This window comes from Alosa alosa, chromosome 6, assembly GCF_017589495.1.
Source record: "Alosa alosa isolate M-15738 ecotype Scorff River chromosome 6, AALO_Geno_1.1, whole genome shotgun sequence".
In the NCBI taxonomy this organism is placed as follows: Eukaryota; Metazoa; Chordata; class Actinopteri; order Clupeiformes; family Clupeidae; genus Alosa; species Alosa alosa.
In genome coordinates this window covers 9,700,496-9,726,943 of record NC_063194.1, presented here as the reverse complement: position 1 = coordinate 9,726,943, position 26,448 = coordinate 9,700,496, and the positions used below count along the sequence as shown (strand labels likewise).

The following is a 26,448-nucleotide window of genomic DNA, read 5'->3' as shown; positions in this document are numbered from 1 at the left end:
GATTCCTCTCTAGGCCTACAGCACTGTTCTTACTTTTTTCTTAATTTCTTTTAAACATGCTCAGAGCTGATTGTAGGTTGTAGCTCTGGATAGAATATCAGAACATGTATACATGTCATTGCAGCATTTAGATGTCAAGCTTTAAAATGTTGTAAATCTTTGCAGTATGTAGCAGTCGTTATAGACTCACATGACTGACATGGTCAGATAATGAGATTTCACTAGCAGTGATATCCTGTTGTAATCCCCCCCCCCTCTCTCCTTCCCTTCCTTAGCCTGTCCATCCCTGCTGATGAGTGGGAACACGTTGGCAGGTAAGGGCTCGTCTGTGAAATCTTCCGTGTGCTTCTTATCTTTTGAAGATGATGAGGTGTAACTTCCCAGAATGAGCACAATACATACAACTTCATTATAGAAGAACACACAAAAGATGCATAAAGATATGGAAAAAACGCAAACAAAGATCATCTGCGTAGAGTCCTTTCGCTTCATAAGATGTCACACTGTGAGGATTTTTTAGGGCCCATACTTCAGCGTCTCACGCCCACACACCCACACCCTCACCCTGGTGGAGCTCCAGCGGCTCTGGCAGTCGTGGCTGCTGGCCTGTAAGCCTCCCCCATCTGGGGTGACTTCTTCCCGAAAAAGACCCCTACCACCAGGGCACTATTTGAAGGCTATTAGTCTGTATATTCCACAGTCAATATTAACCAATCCAATCCCTACATTTGCATGTTGACTCTATCTCCCCGAGTGCGGGGGCGTGAGCTGTTTGGGATGGGGGTGGGGGTGAGGATAGACTAGAATGGGCTCACTGTTTCTTTTCTTAAGGACACGTGACCCCAATGCGGATCGCTCTCGAAGCCCCAGGCATCCTGACCGCTGCCAGCGCTCGGCTCGGCCGCTCTAAAGTTTCCCCTGTCCTCGGCCGTGCCAGCGGCGTGCTGCTGTTGAATGACAAATGAGACTGTAATAGGGATAGGCTAAACACAAACTGTGCTGACCCTTCATGGTTATTATTTTTCTCACACCGCACGTAATTGCTAATGATATCACACTATATAAACACATCCCGGGATTTTCTTTTCCCTGCATACGCGTGTGCTGATCCAAGACTTTCTTGTGAAGTGTAAGATTGTAGATCGCCAAATTGAGTGTCACTGCACTGATGTCTCCATAATCCTTATGGAGAAAAAAGGCATTTTTTTCCACATGTTCTTTGAAGTGTTTGAGTGATGGCAAGCAGAAGGTGGTCATTTCTCAGCCTCTAATGAGAAAGCCCCATGCAATCGTCATGTTGACTGACTGACTGACTGTGTGTGTGTCTGGCTATGTGTGTGTGACCGAGCCGTGTGTGTTTCTGACTCTGTGTGTGTGTGTGTGTGTGACAGAGCTGAGTGTGTGTCTGATTGTGTGTGTGTGTGTGTGTATGTGTGTGTGTGTGTGAGAGACTGAGCTGAGTGTGTGTCTGGCTGTGTGGGTGTGTGATAGGGCTGTGTGTGTGTCTGACTACGTGTGAGACTGAGCCGTGTGTGTGTGTGTGTCTGCCCCCCCAGGGTTCCGCATGATGGAGATGTTCGGCCTAGTGGAGAAGAGCTACAGCAGTGTGCAGGGCGTTTCCATGGAGCCGGGAACATTCAACAGCTTCCCCTGCTACCGCTTGCACAAAAACGCACTGATCTCCCAGCCAACCAGGTTAGCACTCACAACCAACTCCCACCACACAGCTGTTTTACACACACACACACACACACACACACACACACACACACACACACACACACACACACACACACACACACACACAAACACACAAGCACAAGCACAAGCACACTCACACACCTTTATATGTATTTATGAAGGAACCTCATGTCCTGGTTTTCATTATAATTATTATTCTTAATCATTTAGAGGTCTAAGGGTGACAGAGAGATGTGTTCTATGAAAACACCCAAACAATCAAATTAGTTGGAAAAACATGAAAATGATAGGGGAAGAAGGTGCAGTTACAGTTCTTGAGGATTGTGAGGACACACACAAATGCACACACACACACACAGACACACACACACTGGCAGCAGAAGCAGTGTCTGGATAGCTCTAGGCTCCCTGCCTTGCTGACAGATTCCTTTCCCCTGTCCCATACACAGCAATATTCAACTTAGACCCTCTTTCATAGGCATGTGAGGGACATAATGTTGGTGAATGATTCAGCGCTTCTAGCTCTTCTAAATGTCTTCCAGCCGTGACAAATACCACAGCTCTGACTTGCTAACCATACAACTAACATCATGTATTGCTTGCAAGGCAACTGTCCTTTTCTCAAAGTATATAATCATGATTCAGCAATCCAGATCAACTCATAAGGAAATGATAACCAAAAAAAATCTAATTGGGATGATTTTAGTGTTTATTTTTCTTATTGTGTTCTTGGGATGGGTCTGGGCAGAAGTGGTTTAATGTGGCACTAAGTGATGGTTGATCTACAACTGACTACCTCTCCTGGGTCTCTCTGGTCAGATATCTCCACCCTGAAGGCCTTCCCTCAGACTACACCCTCACCATGCTGTTCCGCCTGCTGTCTGACACCCCGCAGGAGCCCTTTGCATTGTGGGAGATTCTCGACAGCGACAGTGAGCCCTTGGTGGGCGTGATCCTGGACAGTATGTACACAGTGGTTTCAAAAGTGATAGAGGACACAGCTAAGAAACACACACACACACACACACACACACACACCAAAAGTTAGCGCAAGGCCAAAGTGATGGCAAATAATCGTCTCAAAACCCAGATTGCTTTCAAAAAGGTGTAGTCTAGAATCATTGTGGAGGCTTGGTAGATATTACAAGAACCATTTTGAGAGTTGTGAATGCAAATAAAGATGTTTACATTGATTATTATGACCGCCGCCCAGCGCAGCGGCGGTCATATAGGTTTAGTCAGATTTGTTTTTTTTTTTCTTTTTCGCATGCCCAAATTTCCGTCAATGATTCCGGGACACTGAAAGACCGGGTACCACGAAACTTGGTGGACATGTAACCCCACATGGATAGCATGGAACCATCGTTTTTCGTTTTGATCTGTAGCCCCCCGCTGAATTGGACCCCCCGAAAGGAGGGTAGGGCAGACACAGTTTTCTGTGAATATCTCGAAAACCGTAGGGTTTAGGAGGACCATTTTTTTTTTGTATGTTGATCTCAAGGGGCCATGTCAACCCATTCCATAACCACTCATTTCATGTATAGCGCCACCTAGTTAAACACAAAAAGTAAAAAATGAGGTGGTGTAATTGAAGGTATCTGTGACCTAACATAGTCAAAACTGCACGAAATTGGAAGTGTAGGATCATTATGACACCCTCTGTATGCACGCCAAGTTTTGTGGAATTCCGTTCATGGGGGGCCACACAATAAATTAATTTATGTTACTATACACCAACTGGCCTGTAGGTGGCCGGAGACAGTTTTCTGTGAATATCTCGAGAACCGTAGGGCCTAGGAGGTCCACCTTTTTTTTTTTTTTTTGTCTTAAGGGGGCATGTCAACCCATCCCATTACCACTTATTTCATGTATAGCGCCACCTAGTTAAAAATTAAAAAGCAAAAATTAGGTGTTTTCATCTCAATATCTCTGGCTGACAAGGTCAAAACTGCACGAAATTAAAAGTGTAGGATCATTATGACACCCTCTGAATGCATGCCAAGTTTTGTGTACTTTCGTTCATGGGGGGCCTTACAATAAAATAATTTATGTGTACATTTAGTGACGTACACCAACAAGGATTCCCGGGACACTGAAAGACCGGGGTACACAAAACTTGGTGAGCATGTACCCCCACATGGATAGCATGGAACCGTCATTTTTCGTTTTCATCTGCAGCCCCCGCTGGACTGGACCCCCCGAAAGGAGGGTAGGGCAGACACAGTTCTCTGTGAATCTTTTTATGGTATGTTGGTCTCAAGGGCCCACATCAACCTGGCTCATAATCACTCATTTGTGATTTGCCCCCCCCCCCGGTAAAAATGAAAATCAGTAGGATTAAAAGAAAGCCAAAATAAATATTCATCATCATCATCATGGCTGCATTTTCAGTATTGGCGAGAAGTAGTCGTTTGTCCACTAGATGGCGCATCGTTGCAGTGAGACGTAATTTTGTTGGAAGTTAAAAGTGGGTTGGAAAAAACAATGGACGCTTCATACAAGCACTGTAATTTACCGCAGCGAACATCTAATAAGGATAGGACAATGTTCACATGAAGTGTAATTCCAATTTCTTCTTGAAGCGAAATAAATCTGAGGATGTTTATCGGACATGCTTGGTTTTACTGCAGGCACGTTAATCTTGTAATATCAATAAGGACCTAGGTAATGTTACCGTTAAGCGTTGGTTGAGTGATGGAGGCATTTGATTTATTGCATTTGTAGAAAACTATAAATGCGGTTATACCAAGCAAATGTATAGCAGCACTGTTTGTATCTTCGACTGTCATTTATTGCACGTGCTACAAAATCATTCTGTGCAATGGAAGATTTACCAACGTTACACTGGTCTGATACAGTTTTGCCTATACATCGTGAGACTGAGGCGCCTGTTTATTTTTTGTTTTAAGTGCGTGCAGGGTGTGAGAGGGGAATCGATGTGCTTTGATTACAGCTTGGTAGTTGTAGTCTGTGAAATTAAAAAGCACGTGTGTGTGAAGTATCCAAACAATGACACCTTCATTTCATTATGGCTGCTTTAGCAAAACACCTTAAGCTACTGTGTAGTGGGTCCCATTTAGAAGTGGCTACTTCATTCGCGCTTTCCTTGACTCATGGAGCTCATTGAGTCCGCTTGATACTGTAAAGGCGTAAAGCCATTGGTTTCAAAGGAGATTTTATTTGTGTAGTTAGCATAGCCTATTGACAATTTATGTTGTCAATAGGCCTACCTTTATAATCCTACCTGTAGCTTAGGGAAGCTAACAACTTTCTATTAGGATCTAGTTTGTTAGTTACCGTTTTTTGTCATAACTCCCTGATGCATTTTTGCATTTAGAATAGCCAGAGCGTGTATATCTCAATCGGAAAATTAAACAATATCGGGTGCCTATGGACTAGGCTGGGTGAACCCAGCCTGATCTGCCCGCTATTTATTTTTTGATTTCTTAAAAGATTGAGCTTGGTCTGATGAAAGCCAGACTAGCCATGGACCTCAGTTAAACAATGCAAGGGAACATGAATCAGCCTATATTTGCACTAACAATAACGGACAAAAGCTCTTCAACTTTGGCCCGTTAAAATGTGTATGAACAGTCTAGCGACGCATTTCATCAAGGCCCATTTGGACATGTCAGTTATTTGCACCACTGGTTAGATGTAAAACAGCATTTCGTTTCAGACTAGGCTACTGTTACTTAATTTGTGCATTAACAATAACGTTTCAGACTACTGTTACTTAATTTTGTGCATTGACAATAAAAAAGTATTACATGAACTAAAGATGACTTCTTTAGAAATCTTATGTAGAAGAAGAAACATTCACAAAAAATCCATCCATCCAAAATGACCTTTGTTTTTGATAGCTGTTGAAAACGGCATGGAACTGACAGAGATGTTTTGTTTATAAATACATAAAAATAAATAAATAAATAACATTATGCTGATACCTTTTGCTTTTCCCAAATACAATGCCTACAGGTGTAAGTGACCTTTCATCAATCCAGTTGCAATGGATGAACTGTGATGAACTGCCCTACTTGTGATTGTTTAGAGATTTTAAAGGTTTTATAACAATTCTACATCTTCTTTGGCTATTCTACAATCTATTCACCTTTTCAGCACCAGTAGGGTACTTTCTGTGCAACCGACACACACACTCAGGCATGCCAAACAAGCATACACAAAAGTTTCAAGAGTGGGGATGGAGTAAAATATGGAGACAAATTGAAGTGTGATTTATTTTCGCGGAACGGATGTACAGGACTGAGCGGCGGTCATATTTTGTACCGCTATGCGGTACATCTAGTTTAAAAAGGGTATGAATAATTTTGGACTTGCCATTTTTCATAAAAATTGTAAAAAAGATGAAAACGCTTATTTTTTTAAATTCCATGTTTCTCCCACATTGGCTTACTAACATTTGGCATGTGACTGTCATTTTCAGTCAGAACAAACATATTGATAAAGAGAAAATTAACATTAAATCAATATTTGCCAAGGGTATGAATAATTTTGTTCTTAACTGTAGCTCATTCTCATTTTTGTCCAGTCAGCTGAATTATATTAAAAAAAAACTCTGAAGGTGGTCTCTTTGGCAACTGATGTGTCCATATCTGCTCTTGAATCCAGACGGTGGGAAAACACTGACTTTCTTCAATCATGACTACAAGGGAGACTTCCAGGCAGTGACCTTCGACGGCCCCGACATTAAAAAGATCTTCCATGGGAGTTTCCACAAGGTTAGTGCTGGACTACTTAAAAGCACTCAGTACCACAGATGCCAGAAATATCAGCTCACCTGCATGATCTTTCAAAACACGTGCACTAGTGCACTAGGGATGGACTTTGCTGAGATGTGTTGGCTTTTTTTATCATTTAATATAGAAAATATAACACAGACAGATGACACGTTGCAATCATGCAAGCCTGCAGGTGTGACACACTCAGCCTGGCTATTGTGTGTTTACACATTGCATTATCCAATGGGTATAACAGCCAGTGATGCACAATGGATGCTTTCACAAACAAGGCACAGCGTGTCACAGCATCCCCTCTCAACACACACACACACACACACACACACACACATACCAGCACCCCAAATTCAAAACTGAAGCAAGAACCTGTCTATCACTCCCCACACCACCCCACACACACACACACACACACACACACACACACACACACACACACACACACACACACACACATACATACACACACACACACACATACACACACACTTCTCCCACCTCCACCTAACACATCTCTGTGTTAATCTATTCTGAGCCTCTCTGTGTGTGACTGAAATGCTAGTCAGCTGCCCAGCGTGTGTTTCCTCTCCGATGGACTCGGACGACAGGTTTGGTGTGGCACGCTGCACTCTGACCTGTCGTTTCGGCACTCTGCTGCCATCGCTCAGGGTGTCATCCGGGATTAATCCCGCCATCCTCTCAGGGTCACATGCCCTGTCTGGGAATAGATGCTCTCACCTTGGCACCATTACACCACTCGCGAGAGGGTGTTATTACAAAATCACTCCTGATGTGTCTGAGCTTCACCTTCTGTGTCGAGCAATTATTCTGACTGGGTGTTTATAGAAATACAAAGGCCTTTATCTTTTATCTATTTAAAGAGGTGGTTCATCTCAAAATTAGCATTATTTTCCATTATCCAGTTAGCCTTGCAGAAATAACCCATAAAAGATAAAAGCACAAATATCAAAGCACAACATAAAAGGGAAATGACTAGAAAACTGGTCACTATTTATTTGATAGTTTTGAAAAGGCATTAGAAAAGATTGATTTATTGAACGTTGGTTTCATTGAAAGCATACCAGATACTGTATGAGGTTCTGCTGCAATGGAATGTAAAAGATAAAAGAACAGAATTGTCATCTTGAATCACAGTTGAGTGAGCTATACCTTAAAGAATCTCTCCAACACTGACCGCATACATTATTATATTCACCATATGTAGTGCTAGTTATGCATCTTTTAAAACCAAACTCTGAGCCTTTGACCAATGGCCAAGAAATAACGGCACATCTGTCAACATTTCTTACTCTTGTTGCACCTAGAGACAGTTCAGCCTGACCATGTACAGTAGATGGTCCAAAGATTTAGACATTGAAAAGCAAGGTAGTATCAAAATTGTAATTGGAAGTGTTGTTACCCTTAACTAGTTATCCCAAGTAGTAATTTGGTGACATTTCCCATGATTTTAAAGAGGAGTCCTGGGTTATATGTGTGGCATATCTAAGTTGAGGTGGAACTTGTGCTGCTTGAGGAATAGTGTGAGAGAAATGTAATGAGGAGGAAAGCGAGGGAACCCTGGAGTCTATGGTGAGGCACCCTGTTGTGCTTTTAGTGAGTATGACGACGACGACACATCCAAGTGTGCCAACTGAACAAGTCTGCTTTCACTATATATCACAGCTTGAGGAACGGATCATGATGCCAACTGAGAAGGGTTGATTGAGAGGATTGACATGCTCTTCTAACAGCGACTCCCATCTCATTCCTGACAAACTGCCCATGCATGCTGTGTGGAGTGATTTCCATGTCCCTAGTTATCATAGCGATGGTTGGGAGCTAAAGAAAGTAAGGAAAGCTATCCCTGAATGTAATTATTTTTCTTCACTCTAAGCTTTAAATTTGTCCCGCATATATTCAATAAACAGCAGTGGTGTTGCTCACTATGCTTTGTAATGGAAGTCTCCTCCTTGCTGGGAGTAATGAGAAGCATATTTGCCCTCTCTGGCAGGGTTGGACTCGGAGCTTATCAGCCCGCAGCTGAAACCCATTTCCCAATGTAAACTTGGAGGGCAGGACTTACCATCCCTCTCGCTGCTGACCTCCAGAATACCACACTGCTCTCCTGCACTGTTATGACAGTTTTTAAACAAACGCTGGGAAGAAGAAACTTCTAGAATGTTGCTGAGATGGGGATACACCGCCTGTCGTTTTCTACCTACTTAAGTGCTTGGTTGCAGACACACCTATGTTTATACTATCTGACGCTATTAAATTGCTCACTGTATTTAGCGGTCTGAGCATCATCCTAATGTGTGGGCGGTAGATGTTGGATAACCAACACTGGCTTTCAAACAGAAAGAGAGAATGGAAGAATTGGGACAATGTAGATGAAAAAAAATAATGTTTAGATAGTAAGATATACTACTGACATCATGAAATGAATCATTTACATCACGTTAAACCCTCTGGAGTGCAGACACTGGACTGGTGAAGGTGCCTTATTAATCAATTGTTTGCTGGTGTTAGATATTCTGACAGGCTCCAAGGTGTTGGTATGTTTTCTTGGTGGAAAGCACACTGAGATTAATTGTCTACCTTCTGCTCTTGTAAGCAATAGGATCTGTGTTCAGAAGCAGTAGCGTACTACTACCAGTGAGGAGCCATGAGAGTTTAATGGTGCATAACATTAACCTGACCCTAGCCAGATGAATTTCGTTCCGCTTAGCTCTGCCTAGCTTCACTCACATCCATCTGGGACCTCTTCCATTGAGAGTGATTTCTGCAACCGACTTTATGGTCAGCCAATCAGGACGCAGGGCAGGAGTTTCATACAGTAGATGTGACATAGCGTAGAAGCGACTGTGAGACTGTTATTAGCGTCACGGGTTGGCTTCGATGTGAGTGGTTGAAGTAGCACGTCAATAGATGACGGACAAGTGGCTTATTCAATCATATGCAAGCATTTTTTGATTAGGCCCAGCCTTCTGAAGCAACACTTCAATGGATCGGTTCCAGATGGATGAGTGGAGCTAGGCGGAGCGAAATTCATCTGGCTAGGGTCAGGTTAGCATAACATGGCCTCAGTACAAAGACCCCCAAGCACTAGCACGAGGAACTCATCCTATGAGTTATTAATTGGTTCATTACATGCTAACACATAAGCTCTTGTACAAACACTGTTGTATACAGAGATTATTATGCTGTTATAAGAAAAGTAGTGCACTCACAAACTAAAATAATCCCCACTCTTTGCAATGTCTTTCATGCTGAGACATTCTTTGAGACCGTTGTATCAGGATGTTTGAACAGTCGGACAACCACCCCGATGTGCTAACAAAATGCACTTTTTGGGGCTAATCCTGGAAAAACCTATAGGGGCTTTGATATATTGCTTGTTTGTGGTATATGCTACGTCCCCTCTCACCCACTGTCCTCTTATGTCAGCCTTCCAACACTAAGAGCTGAGGTCACAGTCAAGATCGGTATAATGATTTACCAAATGCTCCTCATTTGTTTATCTAACTAATTAATTCTGCTTACAGAGTCGCAGTTTGTATGTGTTTATGGTTATTGTTATTATTCTGTTAAATCGTATTTAGTCTATTACTAAGTCTCTTTGGACAGAAGTGTCTGTTTGGAACTGAAAACATAAACATGAACATATTTAAGGACCAAAGAGATACAGAGGCTGTCAGATTGACAGACTGCATCAGGTTGAAAAATTGGATGCAATAGCATGCAATAAACTACCCCTTTTGCCAGCTTGACTCAAAGAGAAAAAGGGGAGAGAAAATGGGTGGAACTCCAAGGACAGACAGAGATTGATAAACAAGCAAACTACCAAACAAATGAACTGCCCCAAGGTCTTGAGGAGGGTAGAATAGATGACCAATGTCTCTGGAGCAGAATTTTGTTTCTGTAACAAGAGGGAGTGCCACAATTCTTCAGCGTGCAATGGGGTAAATCATTCCGATAACAAAACTATCTCTGGATTTGGACTTTGCTGAGAAGTGGAGCACCTTTGGACCTGGCATCTTATTTCATTTGAATCCATTTAACAGGGGTATTTTAAGTTTAAGCCAGAGACCAGCATGTTTTTGTCAGTGGTGCTTTGGCAGGTGGATGAAGACTCCATATAACATAACAATAACACCCTGGGCTCCACCTTGAGGGTGTTGACATTCTGGCTTGCATTTTGAACTCTCCTCAGATGTTTGCAATTGAAACACAATGGGATGGATAGTTGGTGGTCTGAAGCAACAGGGAATAGTCTGATTGCTCCTGGCACTACAAGGTCACATTTAGATTAGAGGCTCATATTTTCTGGACCTTAAGCTCCTGTGCTCATTGCATATCTTCACACGTTCACACTATTGTATTCCTTTTTGTAATTGAACACAAACACCTCATCATCTTGTTGATATACTAAATAGTTGACCTATAAATATGTCACCTTATATTACAAGTATGTATGACGGCTTACAGTAGGCTACACTCTCCCATGAACAGTTTGTGACATTATAATATACTCTATATTATATACTACTATACAGAATACTGTGCATTTATATTATAAAAGCTCTAAATATTTGCACGGTTTTGTACTATATAGGTTTTATATATTTTCCTTTCGGTTGCAGTGACATGTATGGATTGTGATGCTTGTTGCTCAGGTTCCATACTGAACCCCACAAATGTAGTGACTCCAAATTGTATTTAAGATTTGTGTAAAAAGAGTGTTAGTGGATGTATATTTTTTAGAGCAGTACACAAACCATCTCACCCAAGCAGGTGGTCTTGAGTTTTACACCTGCCTAGTTTATACGGTTTTAGAGTGGAGCGAGTCAGTCAGTATTAGACTTCTTCATTACAGTGGTGGCCGCGCTAAAGACTTCTCACTAAAAGATAACTCGTGCGACTACACAGTCAGTTTTGTCTCATGGCGTTCCTCTCAAACATGGCAGGCCCCGACGTAAGTCCCTGACACCTTCGGCATGCAGACACACAATCAGAAGCCACTGGGCCAGAGAAAATGGAGTTGGAGGCCAAAAAGCAATTAAGGAGCAGTCGTGTCTGTCAGACCCATTTCAGAAAGCAGAACTTTCTAGACTGTTTTCTCGCATCAGCATGTTTTTTTGTCTGCATTGACCATGCTGCACTGCAGTCGCGATTCAAAACGATGGCAAACTCATTCGCCTGACTGAGTTAAGCTTCAGTTCACCCCTGCACAGCAGGTGATCCTGTTTCTGATCCATCTGGAGTATGAAGGGATGTTATTCCAGGCAGGCACATGTCACTATGCTACTGAATCAAATCCTTTCAAACCCATACTGTACTGTTATAGAAATGTCATAGCTAAAAATGTGGTGTACTGTACATATTTCTTAAATCTGTCCATGAGCGGGACCACAAGCAGTCCAATCATAGGGGTCAGATGAGAGTGCCAAAAGTTCAAGAGCTAAATCACCATACTTTAAGTAAAAGCCGAGGTGAAGCACATATAGACCTGTTTGTGGTTCTCGTTCAAGTCAGTTTTGAAGATTATCATTTGAGTTAAATCTGTACAATTTGTTCCAAATGAGAAAAGAAAGGAACAAATCCATTATAAAGACACAATGTGTATTTAATGTATTGTATGTAAACATAAACAATCAACACCTCACCAAAAAGCAATATATACTTGGCTTATGCCAGATTTAACCCATTTAACCTTTCTTGCCTTTAGCTACATGTGGCCATCAGCAAGACTGCAGCCAAGGTGGTGGTAGACTGCAAAATGGCCGGGGAGAAGCCCATCAACGCTGCTGGCAACATCACCACAGACGGCGTGGAGATGCTGGGTCGCATGGTGCGCTCCCGTCAACGACGAGACGACTCCGCACCGGTGAGACAGAGGGGGGACGAGCGAGATGACCTGGATTTGGGCAAAACCGAGTTTTGGGCTTGGGTCACATGAACAGAGTAGTGCTGAAGTTTGCGTTTGTCGCGAGACTAAAGAGAGAGTAGCAGTCGTGTAAATGTGTTCTATGTTTAGCCCAGCGCTAAGAGGAGATTGAGAGGTGGAGTATTCCTGCTGGTTAATACAGTGAGAAAGGCCAAGGAATGTCTAGCATGTTAAGCAACTTTCCAATGACATTTGGTCCTAAAATAAGGAGCACACCGCTAGCCTGTGGAGAAGACACGTCTGGTCTGGTCTCGGCCTGTCTTCATACCTTTCGGACCAGGCTTCGGACCTCTCCCACGGGGCTGACCTCTGACGCCCCAGGCACAGAGCTGGGTTTGTGCCTCCAGGGGGGGCCCATCCAGCCTGAAAGGTCACTGTAGGAGGGGGCTGTGAGGAGAGGTCTTTGTCTGAGCGGAGTAATTACATCCTGATGGATCTCCTCCTCCTTTTGAGAAGAACTAAAGACTTCACATTTTCCCTCGGAATTGTGAATTGATGTAGAGTGAAATGAATGGGATCTCGGTCAGAGGCGATGGTGGAAAATTGAGAATGGAGATTTCTCCATTTGGTTTTGTCATCACGGCAGTTTTTGGATTGTTCATTGTTGTGGAACAAAAAAAAAAAAAAACACTAATTGGGACAATAACAGTTGATTATACGAAATAGCAGACTTCATTTTTTTTATTTAATCAGGTGTCACAAGGGTGAACCTGCTGATCCTAATTGTTGCTATTATCTGTAAGTGCTGTCTTATAATTATTGAGACTAGATGAATTATGTGCCATTACAGAAAAAGAAAGTAATTTGTGCATTTCATGAAGTGTGTGTGTGTGTGTGTGTGTGTGTGTGTGTGTGTGTGTGTGTGTGTGTGTGTGTGTGTGTGTGTGTGTGTGTGTGTTTGTTTGTTTGTATGTGTGTGCATATGTGTGCATTTGTATCCATCAGTTCCAGCTCCAGATGTTTGACATTGTATGCAGTACATCTTGGTCCAGCAGGGACAAATGCTGTGAGCTTCCAGGCCTGGTAAGAAACCCTCCCTCATGTTTGCTAATCAATGTGTAGAGTTCAGAAGACCATAGCAATTTGTTAAAAAAATGAATGAAGCGATGATATTTTCATAATGCCGTCATCAGTTTTTGTGCATACTGTAGTCATTCTTCTTTATGTGCTTCTTTAGCGTAAATTGTCTATGTAGGATTGAATGTGTTGGTCTGGAGCAGAGAACTGCATAACATTGCAAATTGCATTCAAAGACCAAATGATTAAAGGGCAAATGTCAGGTTAAAAAATCAGTAATATTAATTAATTAACAAATGAATGAAGATTGGCTGTAAATGTTGTCATAGTATTTAGAGGAATAATTTTTCATACTATCATGGATTTCATTTAAATTAACTTTTAGTGATGGAAAGATTGAAGATGTTTTGGGCAGTTATCCTAACAAATTGTTTACATAATACCACTGTCAAAAAACACCATAATCTTTCTTAGCAAATGGTTTTAGCCTAAACATACTAGTGTGGACTGTGTAGAGTATGATTGCACTGTATGCAATTATGTGAGAGTCCCACCCAAATCTTCTAATTTATGCTTCAGAACCAAGGCCATCTGCTCAGTATTTTCCTTTGCTAAGTGCGTAGAAAGTGTGTAGATGAATAAGGCGCTTACTGTGTTTGGACACCTTGTGCAGTTTGGGTAAGTTTTGTCTGGCACCAGTGCGAGCTCCTGTGGTGAGACAGATGAATCAGGGTGCTAACGACCCTCCACAGCCAGACCTCACTGGGCTGCTCCACAGAGCAGGCGAGAGTGAACCCCACCGCCTGTTGAAATAGGAGAACTATTTTCTAAAGCAGAATGACACATTCAGACAGCTCCTCACACAAATAATCCAATTAGGCAGCCTTGTAAAATAAAATAAAAGATGAAATTGGCGAGGCGCAAATCTGAGAATCACATTACTCTTGATTTTATTGAGGTGGAGGTGGTGTGTTCAGGGAGTGACTTGTGGATAAGCTTGAGCAAGAATCATATTTAGTTGCTTATTTAATTTCTATTTGGTGTCTTCACCAGAGGAAAGAGGAAGACTGCCCTGCAATGCCCCATGCCTGCACGTGCTCCCAGGACAGCAAGGGCCCCCCTGGTCCATCAGGTCCACCGGTATGTTTATATCTCTGCCCTTAACTCTAACAATATGTTACATCACCATACCTCTATGTAACTAATACACTGATATCTATCAATGTCCTTTTTTTAAAAAAAATCTAATGCCCTGTTGACTTCTGTTAAGTCATCTGTTATGAAAGAATCATACCAGATGAAAATAATAAATGTATAAAGGAATTGATTGGTCACTAGCACAATGTTACAGCAGTACAGCTAACATTACAATGGTGTTGCTCTGAACTGCAGTGACTCCATCAATCAAGGGTAGAAGGGTGGCCTAGCCGGGGGGCGCAAGTGCCCACGTGGGCCTGGGTTCGAGTCCGGCCCGGGTCATTTCCCCATCCCACCCCATCTCTCTCTCCCACTCACTCACTGTGACTCTCTCCACTGTGCGGTTGTAATAAAGGCAAAACATACAAATCAAAAGGAAGGGCAGCCTAAAGGCTGATTGGCATTACTTCCTCCTCACTGCTCAGAGGCTTACTAAGTGTTGAGTGTGAAGTGTTGAGGCTGAAGTGGAAATCTTCAACATTCATTTTAATCATCACCCCAGCCTTTGATCATGCCAAACCCTTTGTCAACCAAACTGCTCTTACTGCTCTTGTGACCTTTGTCAATCAAATGCTTACATGACCCATTGTTACTTAGTCGCTCATGAGAACCACATGAGGACACATGACAACAATTAATCATTTGATGATGAGTCCTTTCCTCTTGACACGATCGAAAAGGGTGGGCTATGCTTTAAATGCAGAGAGAAGACGCAGCTCTGGAGGTTCAGTTAGCCGCCGCCATAAGCTCATGTGCTGGTCTCCGATCTCGTAGTTCTAACACCATTGTCATGTTTTCAGTTTTCAAACCTGCCTCTGTCTGCTTGCACTCAATTTACATTTCCAAAGGCTTCCAGCTCACGCTTGTGGTCAGCATGTGAGCATCATTTTGAGAGTGGTCATTTCCAAAGGCTTACACTAGGGATGCCAGGGATTAAGGGGTGGCAGTGTGGACATAAACTGTGAATAAGTCTGGGGTGGACATTACGGTGAACAGCCCTCATGGATGTTGGGCTTCTTTGAAAGTCAGACTTTGCTTTGTGCTAGAGGTATGTATTCATAGTGGTATGCACATGTGGATTCTTTGTTCACATTCTTCAGCATGGAGGTATTCAGATGTTAATGATATAGATATTGATTTCTCTGAATCTGCCCAACACTGACAGAGCCAGTCCGCAGTCTTAGAACTCAGTTACAGCCCACAGGCTATGAAATGGTATAGTACCATGAAAGTCAGTGTTGATAAACAATGTCTTCAGTGTTTCTTGTACAAAACAAAAACACTGAATAGTGGTCTAAGAGTTATTGTAGACATGATTATTATTTAAGTGAAAATAAGATATTTGCATTTTGTCTAAATACTTTGAAAATGTCATATAATTCATATAGAGTATATTTTAGATGACAGAATAGGTCATAGGGAGATTCCTCTGTATTAAGTGTCACCTTTTACACTTGATACATCTATTATAAGGATTTTAATCTTTCCAGTGAAGATTGCTTTCCTGAGAAGACATGGTGATCTCATTGTTTCTTCAGTCCTCTCCATTGATGTGACTTTGATTAGTGATTTCACATATATCAACTGGGAGGTATATCTCATTAATCACGCTGTCTGTAATCGACACAGCTCTGCACCAGGCCAAAGGAACTGTCTCACTGGGCCCTGAGTGTGCAGTGGAGTAGACTCACTCACAGGGACCTTAGGAAACACAAGCAGAGTGAATGTGGTTGAAACGAAGCACCTGTGAATGTAAACCAGCCCAGACAGATGGAGAGGTCATTTTGGGGTCATTTGATGCCCCAAACTCCATGTCCAGTGATTGGAAATGGGTGCTCTAGTACGCATATCTGGCATCTTGACCTCACAAAAAGACATTAGCTCCAGACTTAGAGAGAAGTTCGACTGTTACACAATGAGAGGAACACAGCTGTAATCTAATTGTTTTTGGCTGAACAGAATATTCAGTTGCAGATGGTAAACACAAAGGTACATAATGATTTAGCATATTTCTGACTAAAGTTGTTACGTATATCAATACTGAGTTCCTTTTGATGTTTGCAGGTTTCACTATCCCAATAGCACTTTCTGCTTTAAGGATGTCAAAACAACCAAACGCTTTTCATTATTATTTGAATCATATGTACCATTATCATTATCAGTCCATTTGACCCTCCATCCACACCATGCCTCTTCATCCATTTGTGTGTGATCATTTACATGTGTGTATGTGTGTGTGTGTGTGTGTGTGTGTGTGTGTTTGTATGTTTATGTGTGTGTGTGTGTTTATGTGTGTGTGTGTGTGTTTGTGTGTGTGTGTGTGTGTGTGTGTGTGTGTGTGTGTTTGTATGTTTATTTGTGTGTGTGTCTTGCAGGGTGGTCCTGGTATCAGAGGTATGCGAGGTAGTCAAGGAGAGCCTGGCAACACGGTGAGTTGGACTTGTCATGCACATCACACGTCATTACATCACATCACAGGAAGCGGGCCACCCATGAGAGCTGGCCTCCGTCTCCAGGGCCAAGTTAGAGTTTCCGATAAAACAGCCCAAAGACAACCGCTACGGAAGTGGGAAATTCACAAGTATATACAATGGATGTGTTTGCACCTCTGTTATTTTTGGACACCCCTACTGTTTGCATATGCTGTTCAAATCTCGGCCTCCTTTTCTTTTGGCTAGTGCTGAGCATCGCTTCTAAGACGGGCCCTTGGATTCTTAATATAGCTTTTTGGATTTCATTCGAGCTTATTTGCACAGGATTACCCATGAGCCTTTGCTTTGTTTTCCCAGTTCTCCTGTAGTCAGCCTGTGTGCCGTTGCTCTCGTCTTCGTCTTTAATCTTGATTTCCGCACGCTGGAAAACAAAAGTTACAACAGATGTGCCCCGGCATGCTCAGAAACACTCGGTAGTAGTGCCCTGCTCCAGGAAAAGCAAACCCCTGTGCAGACATAATCTCATTTTGATTGCATGGGCAGTGGGCAAACTCGATCCCAGCGGAGTCCCCTGTGCACTCGGCTGCGCGTGCTATCTAAGCGTTTTTCTCGTCACGGTTATGGATATTGTGTGTGTTTAACTAAATGCTAATGTCAGTCGGGATCCGTGTAGGGGTGACAGACTGCCTGCTAACTGTAGTTCATAAACGCTATATAAACAATTCATCTGAGGGAAAAAACGTTCAAAGTACAGAGCAGGAACTCATTTTGATGCCAAACTGTCCTACAGTAAGGAGGATAGAGTCTCTGACATTGGCAATGCATGCTCAGAACAAGTGGCACAATGTAACGTCACAGATAAGAGCGCAACACCTTTGCCGGTTTTAGATGATTTGGCTTTAGATGGTATATTGAAAATTGTTGAAATCGAATTCCTACATTGTTACTTGATGTAATATGCTGGAGTGATCAGCTATTAGGTACACAATGTTATGAAGTCAAAGGTCATGATCATGGGGTCATCCATGTCATAATGCTCTCCCTCAAGATCTCATCTGTATGATATTACATTTTCAGTCCTGTAGCACCTGACCACCTGACCATTAATTTCTTCTTTTTTTAAATGTTCTAAGTGGAGGCTAAAACAGAAAAGGTAGATCTAATGCTTTTAAGCTGTCTTCTGGGTAGCATAAAATTGCTACAAATAGAAAATTGGGTTTGCAACCCATGTCGTCCTTCCAGAAGGGTCATAAAGTTGAAACCAAGAGGACCACTTTCAGTCCTTCAGTTAAGTTATTTTTTTCCCATTTTTGAACGTCAGACATGTCCTGAGAGGATGGTATGACTGAAAAGTTGGATCTAACATTTTTAGTTGTCTACAACTTGTCATACTACTGCAACAAGAAAAATTGGGTTCACATTTCATCCTGTCTTTCCAACAGGGTAATAGAATTTACAGTATGTTTTTACGGAAAAAGAACAGGCTAATGTATGATGGGGGACTATTTGAACACAAAATTATCTAAAATTTTATACCATGCTGTCGATTCCAATAGGTTTGTGTTGAATATGTAATAACCCACAACTGAATAAAAGGTGTGGCTATGAAATGATGTAACAAGATCTCCTCATATAGTTGAAATACAGCCTTACTTTTATTATCTAATAGCCATACCTTGTACAACGTACATTATTCTACTTTGGCATTCCTAGGCAATACATTTTACTTCTTGAAAAAATTGAATAGTGACTTTAATGAAATCTGGCTAGACTCCATACTAGTCTGTGAGTCAAGTCAAGAAACAATTATGTATGGTTTGCATCCTCTCAGCACCCCATTCAGACAGAAATGTTGTTGCATAGTCAGGGAAGGCACTGTCTTTGACGATCTAGCTGGTCACTTGTCATGGATGATGACTATAATGCAGCTGAGTGGCTTCACTTAACATTTCCCTCATGTGTAGTCTATCACATACTGCCCTGAACTGACATGTGACACTTATTTATCACTAAAAGTTTGACTAACAAGGATGAGTCTAAATGTGTACTGTGCACACATTGTGTACAGTCTATAGTCATTTTTTAGTCCAACCAGACTAAAAAATAAAAAATCGGCATACTCAAATCTGTGCAAAGGTTTTTTTGTTTTGTTTTGTTTTAACTCAAATCTACAAGCTTTTGGTCTGAGACCTTCCTTAGGCAGGGTAAATCACCTGATTGTCCGGTGTCTAAAACAATTGCTGTTGTCAGATCATGTGGTAACTCTAATATGAATTGTAATGAACCTAGCCATGTTAATTTTCAGGGATCTCAAGGGCCAGCAGGAGAGATGGGTCCCCCTGGCCCACAAGGACCCCCAGGCCCCCAGGGGCCAAGTGGAATGTCTATTCAGGGAGCTCCGGTATAAAATTCATTCATTCATGAAATCACTTGTTCATCCACTCAACTCATTCATTCAGTGTGCCAATACGTATGTTATCATGTTTTCGTTTCTTTATTTTATTCATGCTCTTTCCCGCAGGAATGCAGATACAAATGGAAACGTATATGAACAAAATGAAAGGTCAGAATAACAAATCTTTCTTTCTCTCTCTCTCTCTTTCTCTCTCTCTTCCTCTCTTTCTCTCTAACACAGGGAGCAGCCGGAGAAAGAGGAGAGAAAGGAGAAATGGGCCCAGCAGGACCACAGGTAAAAAGCCAAAGCGATTGAGTGCATATCAAATTCTACACCACTAGTGAGAGAAGACCTGCAATGTCATTAATTTAGACTCACTCTTCATCTGCTTTTGTGCTGCTGGACCATGTCCTTATGGAGCTGTAATTACAAACGTGTCATGAGTGCTGCAGCGTCTCTCTCCCCCTCCCTCTTAAGCTCTCTCTCTCCTTCCCTCTCTCTTTCTCTTTCTCTCTCTCTCGCTCTCTCTCTCTCTGGTGGTTGGTGGTGAGAGAACGTGATTAATGGTGGGGAGATGAGCTTCCCTGAGACTGCTGAGGCTGCTAACGGACTATTCGCTTGAATATTGACAAAACCCCCTGCTCTGCATCAATTATTGAACAGGATTAGTAAGAGCACAACCTGGTATTTGCATGGCAGCAGGTAGTGTCAGCCCACTTTATGCCAGTACACAACGAAGGCATTCTGAGGTTGCCTGCTTCAGAAGGGAGAGTAAAGGTACAAAGACATAAACAAAGGAAAGACAGAAAGTAGGACTGTAATTGAGACATAAGGAATATTATGTCCACATCTGCCAGATTCAGATGAAGAACAGGGAGACGTTTTCATGCCTGTCATGCCTTTGAGGCAACATACAAATGTGAGTTTTGAACTTCCTGAATGCCGGGGCCAGGGCTCTTCAGCACGGACTCAGCCCGTCACCAACAATGCCTCAGGTGCATGTAAGGATAAGCAAGCCCTCACCTCCAACTTTACATCGATCTGTTATTAAGTTTTCAAAGATGTCATGCAAATGATTTTATGTGGCTATAGTGACAGCTCTGTTTTGACAGAGAGAGGGAGAGAGAGAGAGAGAGAGAATGTTCGACTTGTTTAATGTGAAGCCAGAGTATGGTTCAAAGATCACCCTTGGAGCTGTTTCCTCCTTCAACTTAAAGAGGAAGGATGAGCGAAATCCAAAGGAGAGACAGAAAGAGAAAGAGAGAGAGATAGCGTGAAAAGAAAGAAAGAATGAAAGAAAAAAAAAGAGAACTTGTCTGTTTGCCAACATACACATGGCTGTGCCAGCACAAAAGTGAACCCTCTCCCCTCTAAACTCAGCAATGTGTTTAAGACGGATGAAGTGGGGGTGAAGCGCTCTCTAAGTGGAATCAGTTTCGCTGGCATAGAACCGATTCAGTGAAACGAAACCGGGTGTTGAAATGCTCCGCTCTTAAAGTCGTTGGTCGGACACGGGCCGCGCTTCACCCGCGAGTTGCTACGCTAAAGAGACCGCAGCAGCGCAACACGAGCACAGTTGATTCCAGTCAACCTGCGCCACATTAATCAAAGGAAAACACATTCAGTGCTTCTTCCCCTTTACAGTACATTCATCCAACCCTTCAAACTTACAGCACTCCAACACTCTGCCATAAAGATGGATCATTTCCGATGTCAGTGCAATCTGCTAGAGGAGAGAGAGCAGCTATACTGTAGCTGTAGGCTTTAAATCAGGACGAGAGCGTTTGGGGCAGGAGAAGCATTCGTTTTCAAATAGCTGAGGCAGCTGCGCTGGTTTATTAAATAGCCTCTAGTGTAGAGTTGTGGTGTAGATGCTGTGTTGGGTGTTCATGTTTTTGTTGTTGTTGATCATTTGTTTGTGTGTTTGGCGGATTCTCCCACAGGGTGTCCCTGGATCACCTGGATCTTCTGGACGCGACGGCCCACCTGGACAGAGGGTGAGAGGCCGCTTTTCCACTCAGTCCCTTAACAACCGCACACATACTGTATGCTTCATAGTTTTATGTCCTGCTAGCTACTGGCCCATTTTTCTTTTTTTTCCCTCTCTTTTCAAAATCACACTGACTCAAGCGCTGCCATTGCGATGTGTTCTCTGCTTGTGATTTTTTTTTCTATTATAGAGGCATGTGTCTTTTGCCAGTTTGCAGTGAATCATAGAGGAAAAGTTCACATGGCTTTACTATGCCTGTCAGAACCAAGTTTGTGACAGCATACTTCTTGCATAGACTGCATCGATTGAGTTTCATTTGTTCAGTGAACCGTGGATTTATGTCTTAAGATTTGTTGAATCCAAATCCCAGGGTGGAGTCTTGGTCCTTGTACCATAGTAATGTGTTATCTCACAAACTGAAATGCTTCACAGTGGAAAGTTGAAATGACAAAATCATTTAAGTTGCTCTCAGAATGAAGAGAGTTCTATAGAAAGACCATATGGAAAGCAAAATGTGCTGGAATTTCCACCAAGTCATTTCATACAGACAGCCCATCAGTTGTTATTCCTGATGTTCACATCAATTTGAAAGTCTTGCTAAAGCCTCATGTAGTGTAAGTGTAACTAACTAATAGTGTAACTAATCTCAGGACAGTCCAAAAGAAACTCCTAAGAAAGAGTGCAACTGAAGGAGCCTGTTGGTTCGGTAGATGGCTGCATGGTGTCTTGGATTCAGATTTGGATTCATGCTGTGAACTCAGAGATAAGGCCAGTCCAGTATTAGTACTGTTTGGCTCTGTTTTTCTGAAGAGGGTCCCAGCCCAGGAACCAAACATCACCGAGGAAGTTGGAGAATTTTTCTGGAGCAGTAAAATATTACACCCCTCACGGGAGAGTTTAACGCACATCTGATTCTCAGGGAAGAGCAAACTATCTGGTGTGATCGCTTTTTCATTTCCCCCAAGTCTAAAGGATATCTGAGGATGGCGATGTTGTTATACTTGTTATATCTGCCTCTAGACAAAGAGCTTTATTTACTCCCTTGGACTGAAAGGTCACAGGAAACACTGATGTGAGATAGCTTGCCGTAATTAAGGTAATTAATGATTGGCAACACATTTTTCAATGTTAGCTTTGTTAACTTTGGAGTAATTTTGAATAGTGAAAATCTAGCCTAAGGTTTGTAGGAAATTATGGCATGAATTTATGAACTGATTGATGGAATGGAGCTGCATTTTTCAAACTGTAGGGAAACCAGTGAATTCCTCTTGATTGCGCGGGACTAATGGTGACATATAAGGCAGTAGTGAGAAAAAAGCATTGATGATGATAAAAAAGCATTCATTTTGGTCTTCACACTACACACTGACGATGGCTTAGGCCGAAACGAGTCTGTGGACATGGCATTAATAAATACGTAATGAGAAAATACTTGAGAGTGCGGTTTTTCTACTCTAATCTGACATATAAGGCACTAAAATCAAGGCTTTCTGGTAACATCTGGCATCGATGTGCAGTACCCTAAAAGACAAACATCATTCCTACACATATGGAACAGTGATTGTATTAAAATATCAGTAATGTTGGGCTTTCTTTGGCTTTCAAAATCATCCACATTCCATGAGATCCACATAAGCATTAAAGGTCTTGCACTGAACACAGAGAGCATGCATGCTACCCAAAGATGTTTTCCCAAAATGTTCCCTCATAGTTTTTATTAGTCATGCTTGGCCAATAGCATATACACAGTTTGACATTAAAGCAAAGCTGTGGCCATTTGAGTATTTTTATGAAAATTATAGACAGTTATTATACGCAGTCTCAGACACACAGCGACATTTAAACCTTCAATGAATGAATGATGAAGAGGTTTACGAGCGAGTTCAGTCTTCCCATAGCCAAAGCGCTGAAAAAATGAGGTGATTTTTTTGACATGGGCAGTTGAAAGCCACATTTTTCTTACCTGGAAAAAAAAATAGGAGACTTGCTCTTGGGGAAGGACCTGGACCTATAAGCAGAATTTCCCCTGAATTTCGCCAGAAAGAGAGTTCAGGCCCTTCCTCTGTCCTCTAAACAATAACATGCATGATTTCTCTGGTCCTGAGTGTTCCTCTATTGATGGCTTAGTCTGTTTTACACCAGCCTCTCTAGAACCTCATTCTTAATGCTGATTTATAATTAACCCACATTTTAATATGATAAGGAAATTGCTGTGTGATTGTGTGTTTACGGAATAGTCTCTTACGTCAAAGTGTTTCAACGACATTAAGCCAGCAAACTCTCTACCAGTGTTTCCTTTATGTGCGTATGTCGCTCCAAGACATGCTTAAGTGATTCGGAATATATCGGACATAAATCTGTTTTATGTAAAGTATCTGTCAGTTAATGGCAACAATAACAGCAGATGTTTGTCTTGTTATCTTGGATAACATGCTATATATCGTAGGTACAATATTTCTTACTACATTGATGTGATAGATCTGGTGTAATGCTTTGGATATTAGAGAATCACATGAAAAGCCTCTTCCAGTAAGTGTATGGGGTTTTGAAATTTATTGGAAAAATCTATTTGAAGAGAAGGCTTGATGGGAAGTCTTGCATATCTAGTTGGTGAGCGTGGAGTCACGGATTCAGATTTTTTATTCCTCTCTCTCCCACTTCCTCTCTCTCTCTTTTTCTCTCTCCCTTTCACTCAGCCCCTTCTCTTTCTCTCTTTAATTTTCTCTCTCTTGACTCTCTTACGTATGAATGCGTAGCCCCTTCTGGTAAATCTCAGCCGATGTGGTTCGGAGTGTTTTCCTTTACAGCGTGCCATGACCCCTCGTGTACCTCCGCCAGCCTGGCTTTCAGGAGCAGCTCAGCATTTCAGCTCACACTCGCGCTAATTCTCTTGTCTGAGCTGAGGTGTGTGTGTGTTGGGCGGGGGGTGGGGGGGGGGTGGACGCGCGCTGTGCTCGCTCTCTTTAGCATGTAGAGCTCATCGGACAGCTGCTGCATGGTGACTGAGGAGGCATGGCACAGTGGTGCAGGTAGCCTGTTTCCGCTTGCACTCGCACGCGCAGAAAAAAAGGCGTGTTTGGAATTGTGCTGTTTCCCATTGGAAGCGTCTTGACAGATCTCTGTAAAACACGTTGTCTAATGGGTTTCGGTGCGTTTGACTGACCCTGCTGCCACTGCTGTGGAGCTCAGTGTGAGCTGTCGATGCAGTGACCCCACCACCAGCACCCCACCCTCCCTGCCCAGTCACCTGTCCACAAAGCATCCACATGCGCGCTGCTCTTTCTGGGATTGGAGTGTTGCAGCAGAGCAGCCACATGGATGATGCTTTTTGGACGGGGGTCTGGGTTGATGGATGTGGTGCGGGTCATTAAGGCAGCCGAGGCAGGGAGGTCAGCCAAAGTCCCACGGACCTTCCGAGCCAGAGGAGTGCTCTCACGCCAGCACACTAGCCTCACACATGCCTGCTCACGCACTCTTCCACCCGGATCTGTCTCTCCTCATGTGCTGGACATCACGGACGGCTCGTAGAGCAACCACACTGACCGTGCATTGCTCACACTCATACCTCACTCACCAACCTTCCCATGCTGTAAATTTATGGCCACCTTTTCTCCATAAACTCTGTATTTAACATTCTTATCCCACTGGTAATACTCAATGAATATTGTATGACAGTCACATATGTCAGCAAACATGTTATTTGCCTGTGGTTGGTGGCAAGAGTAAACGTTATGCAGCTGTTGAGCTTATGACTTTATTACATAACTGTGAATGAATTGCTGTGTGAGACAATTGTAATGTACATTTGAAAGCATTGTACATGTAGTTGAAAAAGCAAGTAAAAAACAAGTGAATAAATAATGTAATGACTGGTGTAAGTTGTGTTTCTTAATGGAAACCACTTTAAATTTCCCCTTCAGGGTCTACCAGGAAAGGACGGACCACAGGGCAGACAGGGTACAGGTGGACCTATTGTAAGTAATGCATGTATTACAATATGTCTCTCAGAGGAATGACCTCAACTCTACTGTACCTGTGCTCCTACCAAGATAGTTCAGCTCGTATGGTTCTCTCCCCTCTCTCTCTGGTTCTCTTAGGGCACCCCAGGAGCGCCGGGAGCCCCGGGGTCTAATGGCCCCCCAGGGCCCATGGGAGATCCTGGAACATCTGTGAGTATACTATAGAGTCTCTCTGCAGTACCGTACAGGGCATGAACCCTCAGAAATCAGATTTTGCTCTGCTTTATAACTGAGACATTGCATTACAGCATGATCATATCAGAGAGAAACTCACATGATATGTGAGTGTGTGCAAACGTGTACTATGTATTTACATTATGGTTATTTTGTTAGAGGTCATATATTTATGAATTATATCTTGAAATGTAACACAGTAAATAACCATGAATGGTGGAATCTACAATCCATTTCATACTTCTCAAAGAAATATTCATATTCAGACCACTTAGGGCTTGTAATGGTTGAATTGCTTTTAAACGTAAGGTTGTGTCTAAGATTGGGTCAAAAGGTTTGGCCCAATGTAGGGGTAAGGCCCCTTCTCTGCTTTAGTAATATAAAGGAATGATAGTCCTGGTCTACTGAATTTATTTACAGCGCACCCCTGCTTTGTATGGATTTGTTACCACCTCAGCATTGTAGTCCTATCAGTTTCATAGACCTGTAGAAATCCACTCAGTCTGCAGTAGTCATCTGACATGGCAGGAACGACCCCCCTGCAGACCTGTGCAGGCGCTCTCCTGAAGGCCTCAGTAAATCACCTGTCCCCGCTAGCCTGTAGCCTGCAGTTTGTCCCCGATCAGAGTTGCGCAGACATGCTCTGCTTTCTGATCCTTTCCCCTTTCCCCTGGGCTTCAGGCGGACGTCAACAGAAAACACTCACCATTTCCTCTTTTAGACGGAGAGAAATGGCAAGGACATACTGTACAGTATGATTGTTTCACATTTGCTGCATTCTGATAGCCTGAACACTCAGATTAGTGCAATCAGGCTTGGAGA

At 42.6% G+C, this 26,448-nt stretch overlaps 2 protein-coding genes across 2 annotated transcripts in view; one reads left to right on the top strand and one right to left on the bottom strand.

Moving 5' to 3' along the window:
• Positions 1-25,632, top strand: part of LOC125295591 (collagen alpha-1(XIV) chain-like) — a 76,397-nt gene extending 50,765 nt beyond the window's left edge. Inside the window, exons 29-41 of the mRNA XM_048244932.1 lie at positions 276-314; positions 1,557-1,695; positions 2,521-2,663; positions 6,331-6,440; positions 12,184-12,342; positions 13,348-13,425; positions 14,473-14,559; positions 16,992-17,045; positions 19,354-19,449; positions 19,684-19,737; positions 21,387-21,440; positions 25,354-25,407; positions 25,531-25,632. Coding sequence (XP_048100889.1) covers positions 276-314; positions 1,557-1,695; positions 2,521-2,663; positions 6,331-6,440; positions 12,184-12,342; positions 13,348-13,425; positions 14,473-14,559; positions 16,992-17,045; positions 19,354-19,449; positions 19,684-19,737; positions 21,387-21,440; positions 25,354-25,407; positions 25,531-25,617 — 1,154 coding nt within the window. The 3' untranslated portion in view covers positions 25,618-25,632. The remainder of the gene's footprint in view (positions 1-275; positions 315-1,556; positions 1,696-2,520; positions 2,664-6,330; positions 6,441-12,183; positions 12,343-13,347; positions 13,426-14,472; positions 14,560-16,991; positions 17,046-19,353; positions 19,450-19,683; positions 19,738-21,386; positions 21,441-25,353; positions 25,408-25,530) is intronic.
• A 43-nt stretch (positions 25,633-25,675) lies between these two features.
• LOC125295590 (PHD finger protein 20-like protein 1) overlaps positions 25,676-26,448 on the bottom strand; it is a 6,640-nt gene continuing 5,867 nt past the window's right edge. Inside the window, exon 12 of the mRNA XM_048244931.1 lies at positions 25,676-25,681. Within this exon, the coding sequence (XP_048100888.1) occupies positions 25,676-25,681 (6 nt within the window). The remainder of the gene's footprint in view (positions 25,682-26,448) is intronic.